The 6,390-nt window shown below is 44.7% G+C and overlaps 1 protein-coding gene across 1 annotated transcript in view; it reads left to right on the plus strand.

The window, feature by feature from the left end:
• Window positions 1-3,399, plus strand: part of LOC107115813 (C-type lectin BfL-2-like) — a gene marked incomplete at both ends in the record, with an annotated part of 11,854 nt that extends 8,455 nt beyond the window's left edge. The window contains one exon of the mRNA XM_015417573.1: window positions 3,345-3,399. Within this exon, the coding sequence (XP_015273059.1) occupies window positions 3,345-3,399 (55 nt within the window). The remainder of the gene's footprint in view (window positions 1-3,344) is intronic.
• Window positions 3,400-6,390: the final 2,991 nt, after the last annotated feature.

The following is a 6,390-nucleotide window of genomic DNA, read 5'->3' on the forward strand; positions in this document are numbered from 1 at the left end:
CATCCCTTGCCCCAGAGCCCCTATCTATACCTTGTGGCTAATAGCCACTGATGGACCTCTGGTCCATATGCTTATCTAATTCCCTTTTGAAGCCGTCCATGCTTGTAGCCGCCACCACCTTCTGTGGCAGTGAATTCCATGTGTTAATCACTCTTTGGGTGAAGAAGTACTTCCTTTTATCCGTTCTAACCCAACCGCTCAGCAATTTCATGGAATGCCCACGAGTTCTTGTATTGTGAGAAAGGCCTGTATTGTGGCCTGATCCAACATGGCTTCTCTTATGTTCTTACGTCTAGAGCAGGTGATGCTCTGTGTTCTTGGTGCCGGGGGGGGGCAACAGTGGGAGGGCTTCTAGTGTCCTGGCCCCACTGCAGGACCTCCTGAAGGCTCCTGGTGTTTTTGGCTACTGTGTGACACAGAGTGTTGGACGGGATGGGCCTTTGGCCTGATCCAACATTGGCTTCTCTCTTATGTTCTTATATTCTTAAGCAAGGTCCCAGATGCACGTCCAGTGTTCTAAGTGCATTGGAAGGAGCCGTCTGGCAAAAAGGAAGGGCTCCTATCTGGCCCCAATGTTTTTTGTTTTTTTGGTTTTTTTAATTTAAACTATTTTTATGCCAAACCTTTCCCCCGGCACACCTGGAACCCATGGAGGGTAACAACCTTTAAATCCTCAATAAATCATAATCAAAGTAGTATATGTTGGAAAATAGGCAAAAATACTTAGATATTCAGAGTTTGCAATGGATCTTTGCTTCACTGGAGAGTCCCTATGTAAAAATCTTTATTTCTAAGGGAAGGGTACACAGGGAAATCTGCAAAATAACAGAGTCACCTAAGGCTACATCTTTACACATCAGAACAGACTGACCACACGGTCTACAGCAATGGAGAGTCTTCTTCTTGACCCCTAGAAGGAAATCACCTGAATACATTAACCAATCAATGCTAGTGAACAGACTTCAGTTTCAAGGGCTTTGTTTGCATTGGCTCTGTGCCAGGTTTCTTTCCAGGTCAGGCTAAACAACAGCACACATGGTAAACAGATTAACCCTGTAATGACTGACACTTAGACCTTGCAACTCACAGATTTCCAACAGTATCATGACAACATTCTCCCTAAAAACAGCAGAATATATGGCTAGAGAGCCACCATGGAGAGTGGTTAGAGTGTCAGACTAGGATCCGGAGACTCAGTTTCAAATCCCTGCTCTTTCATGGAGGGCCACTGGAGGACTTTGGGCCAGTCACATTCCCTTAGCCTAACCTACCTCGCAGGATTGTTGTGAGAATATGATTATTTTTTATTATTTATCATACAGCAGAGTTACACACAAGAAGCATATAATAATACACAATAAGTAACCAAGTAGATAAAGCGGTTATGCAGACCGATTGGGCAATCCCCCTAAATACTAATATCCAGGGGTCATTTCGTAGAAAAAGAGGTGAAAGAGCTCATTAGCATAACTTATTAGCATAACTTATTTGCATATGCCACACCCCCTGACATCACTGGAAGTGTGTCAGAAGGTAACACTCACCGCTCAGGCTCCACTTTTGGATTGCTAGCTATTGGGGGGAGGGACGTGTAGATCTGCCCTCACAGAGGACAGAGAGCTTGTACCTGAAGGACTCTGGGGCAAGTGATGCTCTGTCTTCTTGGTGCTTGGGGGGGGTCAACAGTGGGAGGGGGCTTCTAGTGTCCTGGCCCCACTGCTGGACCTCCTGATGGCACCTGGTATTTCTGGCCACTGTGTGACACAGAGTGTTGGACTGGATGGGCCTGTGGCCTGATCCAACATTGGCGTCTCTTATGTTCTTATGTACCTGAAGGTGGGCCGGGGGGGGGGCTCTGCAACTTACCTGGCTACCTCTTGCTCCTTGTGGCCCGACTGAGGGCTGCTGGGAGCAGGGGGTGGGGCTTGTTGCATGTGCCCGCCCCCTGGGCTCCTTACTGCAGGAACTCCGCTCCTGTGCGCTCCTGCAGGAAATGACCCCTATCTATCTAAATTTTCAGTCCACTCAAATTCAGCTGGGGAGAGTACAAAGAACTCGGTCACATTGGGTGCAATTCTAGCTCGCCTCCTTGTGGTGCACCCTGGATAACACTAGAGAGCTGAAACTTCTGGCTGCCAGATGATCATAGGATCTCCTGGCTGCACGACACATACGGAAACAACCAATCAATCAAACAGTCCTTCTAAGGCCTAAGTCAGAAGGGGTATAGGAGATGGCATCTGAATCTGCCGAAAGAATACTGAGGGCAGAAGCAAGTCTGAATGTCAGTACTTGTGAGGATAAAATGGAAGAGGGGAGAAGGATGTAAACCACTTTGGGCCCCCATTGGGGAGGAAGGTGGGAGTACAAATGAAGTCAATAGATGCATAGTCTTGAGAAGAGAGAGCCCATAACAAGCATTCAGTTTGTTTGGTGTCGTGGTTAAGTGCACGGACTCTAATCTGGGAGAACCAGGTTTGATTTCCCCACTCCTCCACTTGCACCTGGCTGGATGACCTTGGGTCAGTCACAAGCTCTGGCACAGCTGTTCCTGAAAGAGCAGTTTGCATCAGAGTTCTCTCAGCCCCCCTCCCCACCTCACAGGGTGTCTGTTGTGGGGAGGGGAAGGGAAAGGAGTTTGTAAGCCGCTCTGAGACTCCAAGTGAAGGGCGGGGTATAAATCCAATCTCTTCTTCTTCTTCTTCTTCAGTCCCTTCAATCAGGGGTGTTGAACTCATTTGTTATGAGGGCCGGATCTGACAGACCTTGCCGGGCCGGGCCGGGCCGGGTGTGTCATAAAATGTAATGCCAGGTACCGGAGGTATAGACTTTATAAAGGACACAGACACAAAGGGGTTTTTTTTACTTAAAATAAAAAACGTGCTTAAAACATCAGCACCCTTGCAATATTTTGTTCATTTATCAGTGTCTGATAACTTGACACCTCTTGCTCTGAATTATTGCATCAAAATGTCTGTGCTGTTGCAATCCCGAGTAGGCTGTTCTGGTGTGCTACCTGTAAGCTGCAAACCTACGATGATGCAGCAGCAGCAGCAGCAGCAGAACTGGAAGAAGCAGCAGAAGACAGCCAGTTCCACTGCGGGCCTGAGAGAAGCCCTCTGGGGGCCTGATCCGGCCACCGGGCCGCATGTTTGACACCCCTGCCTTAAATAGTTCAATTTCCAATCTCTCTGAAAGGCAAGCTGTGTTGAATACAGGACAGTTCTGAGGGAAATGCATTTTTACACTCTATAACTGCAGGATACGTTGCCCTCTGACACTACCAATCTTTCCTAGAGTACAGGAAGAAGCATCCCACATCCTGTTTCTCTTTTCCGTTCTAGGATATGTTAGTTGGAATGATGTGCATTGCAAAGAAGCGCGTCCATACCTCTGCAAGTATGTACTTTAGTGCCAGCAGGTGCTTCTCTTACATTCTAGAAAGTACTACAACAGACCTATGCTTTCAGACAAGAGAATCTTCAACAGAACGAGTCCTTCCTTGCAAGAACCCGGACCTGACCCCCTACATTATAAAGTGTCATCCCTGTAGATTGCCTGTGTGCTAACTCAGTTATGAATCTTGTCTGTAGAACTGGATAATCATAACAGTAAACTCTGTCTCTGGCTGTTTGCATATCAAATAGGATTGTCATAGTTATTGTCTGTTGTATAGCCCAGATGAACATCAACAGTCTGGCTTGTTCTAGAGCAGGGTTCCCAAACATGGTATCTGTTGGTTCCATGGTATCTGTCGACACATTTTCTGGTGCCCGCCAAGTGCCTTGGGAAAGTAGGTGGGTCAAAGTGGGGCTTTCCCTGTAAATGCTTTTGATTGGCTGTGCAGATTTTGAAAAGGGTCGCTTTGTCAGCAGCTGCCACCAAAGCACTAGGATCTTCACTGTGGGACTGTGGGACTGAAGGTAAGCTCCAGCAGCCATTTTGTGGCTGACTTTGCCTCCTAGGGCAGCCATTTTGTGGCAGCCATTCAGCTTATTATTGATGGGGCTGGGCTACAACTTGAGAATGAGAACAGGGTGGAAAAGGAGGGCCATGTGAGAAGACCAGTGGGTTGCGGGAGGTGGAGACCCTTGGAGAAGGTGTCTGTAGGCCCAGGACTAGAAGCCTCTGAGTCAAGATGATGGAGCTGGTGTGCTTGGTGCTAAATAACGATTTAGATGAGGTGGGTCTTTCAGGAACCTGGTGGGATGCAGAAAATTAGTGGGATGTAGATAACAGCTCTACTGTAAGGACAGGGAAGGACATATTGGTGGTGGTGTTGCTTTGTATATCAAAGAGGGCTTAAGGTCAAGTAAGCTAGAAAATTTCTGGGGAAGAAACTCCATCAGAGAATCACTGTGGATGGGGATTCTGGGCCTTAAGAGTTAGCTAAGAGTGGAGTGTAGTTTTGCCCATCTGACCAAAATTTTAAGGTGATCTCAAAATGGAGAGGGAAATTAGGGAGGCAACAAAAGCAGAAGCTGCTGTAATACTGGGCGACTTCAACTCCCTGCATATTGACCAGGCAAATGTGTGCTTGATCCATGCTGTAGAAAAAGAAGTACCTAGACATTGTTGTACATATTAGATTCCATGTAAAAAATGAAGTCAAATGAAGAGGAAGATCTATATTTTATTTTAATTAATAGGAAAACAATTGGACCAAATAACTAATCAAAAATTGACAACTTTCTTCTTTTTCTTTTTTCTCTTCATCTTCTTCTTCTTCTTGAACATATTCTGAGCATATTCAGAAAATACATAATATTTTATACATGGACTGACATCATAAAAAAAATTCAAAAAGCATAATTGGTTACAAAAGACAGTGGTCATTTGAATAATAAGCCTCTGATTTGTCAGATGTAAAGAAACATATATCTACGTCAAATCTATGTAAAACCTAAGTGTTTACTTAACCTAACCTAAATGATAATGGGCGAGGATTCTTCATATTCCAAACAAAAGTATTTTTTTCCTGATATGAGACCAAAATTTTATCTGATCGAGACATTGCAAGGTTTTGCCCTTAAGAACTACAGAATCATGAACTTTATACCTATTATGTTGTCTGCTAACAATATCAGACCTACAAGAGGAAAGTCTTCTCTATAACACGCCTTTCTAACATCCTAATAAAATATTACTTAAAAGAGAAATCCATAAAACCAGGAAAAAATATGAATAATGAACAATCAAGAAAAAGAAAAACTGTATAAAAAATCTTTATGTTCCGATTCATACTACAGAGAATAGTTACAAGAATGGGCACAGTAATAAGACCAATGAAAAAAGGAAAAAGAACTGTGAAAATTTAGCGCTTGGTAATATATTCATAAATCATAATATACAATAACAGAAAATAAGTAATATATATATATATATAGTGAATGTAGACGGTGGTCTCCGGAATGGTGTGCCATTTCGACAATGATCTTCTTCTGAACAAGGGTGTGTACAATGGGCATTCAGCAATTATAGCCCACTGAAGAACTTAGCTGTAAGCTGTAACGATATGAGCTTGTGTTGTTCAGAAGAAGATCGTTGTCGAAACGGCACACCATTCCGGAGACCAGGGGTCGTTTCGTAGAAAAAGAGCTAGGGGAACTCATTAGCATATGCCACACCCCCTGTCATCACTGGAAGTGTGTCATAAGACCACACCCACCACTCAGTTAGTCTTAGTCTTAAAGGTTAGTCTTAAAGGTGCTATTTGTTAGTCTTAAAGGTGCTATTTGAACTCTTGGACTATTTTGCAGAAACAGACTAACACAGCTACCTCGGGGAAGCTCCTGGATGAGGCTGGGAGTCCTTGCGGAGGCCACGTGGAGTGGCCTCGGCCAGGCAGAGGGGGAGGACGCCAACTTACCCTCCTGCTTCTTCCTCCTTATGCAACAGAATGATGCTGGAAGCAGGGGGTGGCCGGAAGAAGGGGCGGGGCTTCGTCGTGTGCCCCGCCCCCTGCACCTCACCCCGGGGGACTGCGTTCCCCCGTGTTCCCCCCCGAAATGACCTCTGCCAGAGACCACCGTCTACATTCACTATATATATTACTTATTTTCTGTTATTGTATATTATGATTTATGAATATATTACCAAGCGCTAAATTTTCACAGTTCTTTTTCCTTTTTTCATTGCCCGTTCATACTACAACATCCTTAATGGGAATGTTCAGCATTCATGTCAAAGGAAAGTTGCCCCCAAAGTCCAAAACAATTCTAACTAGATAAAGAAGGATTCATCAGAAGGAAGTGAAAGGGGACAATGAAGACACTTAAATCCTTTCAGGATGCTTGGAAACTAGCCACAAAAAGCAGAAATACTTTTTTTAAGTGGAAGGTCTGCCCCATTGGAGAGGATAGAAGGCAGTCGGTCTATTCAGAGCTCACA

The sequence above is a fragment of the Gekko japonicus genome, unplaced genomic scaffold, assembly GCF_001447785.1.
Source record: "Gekko japonicus isolate JY-2015 unplaced genomic scaffold, Gekko_japonicus_V1.1 scaffold7023, whole genome shotgun sequence".
Taxonomy (NCBI): Eukaryota; Metazoa; Chordata; class Lepidosauria; order Squamata; family Gekkonidae; genus Gekko; species Gekko japonicus.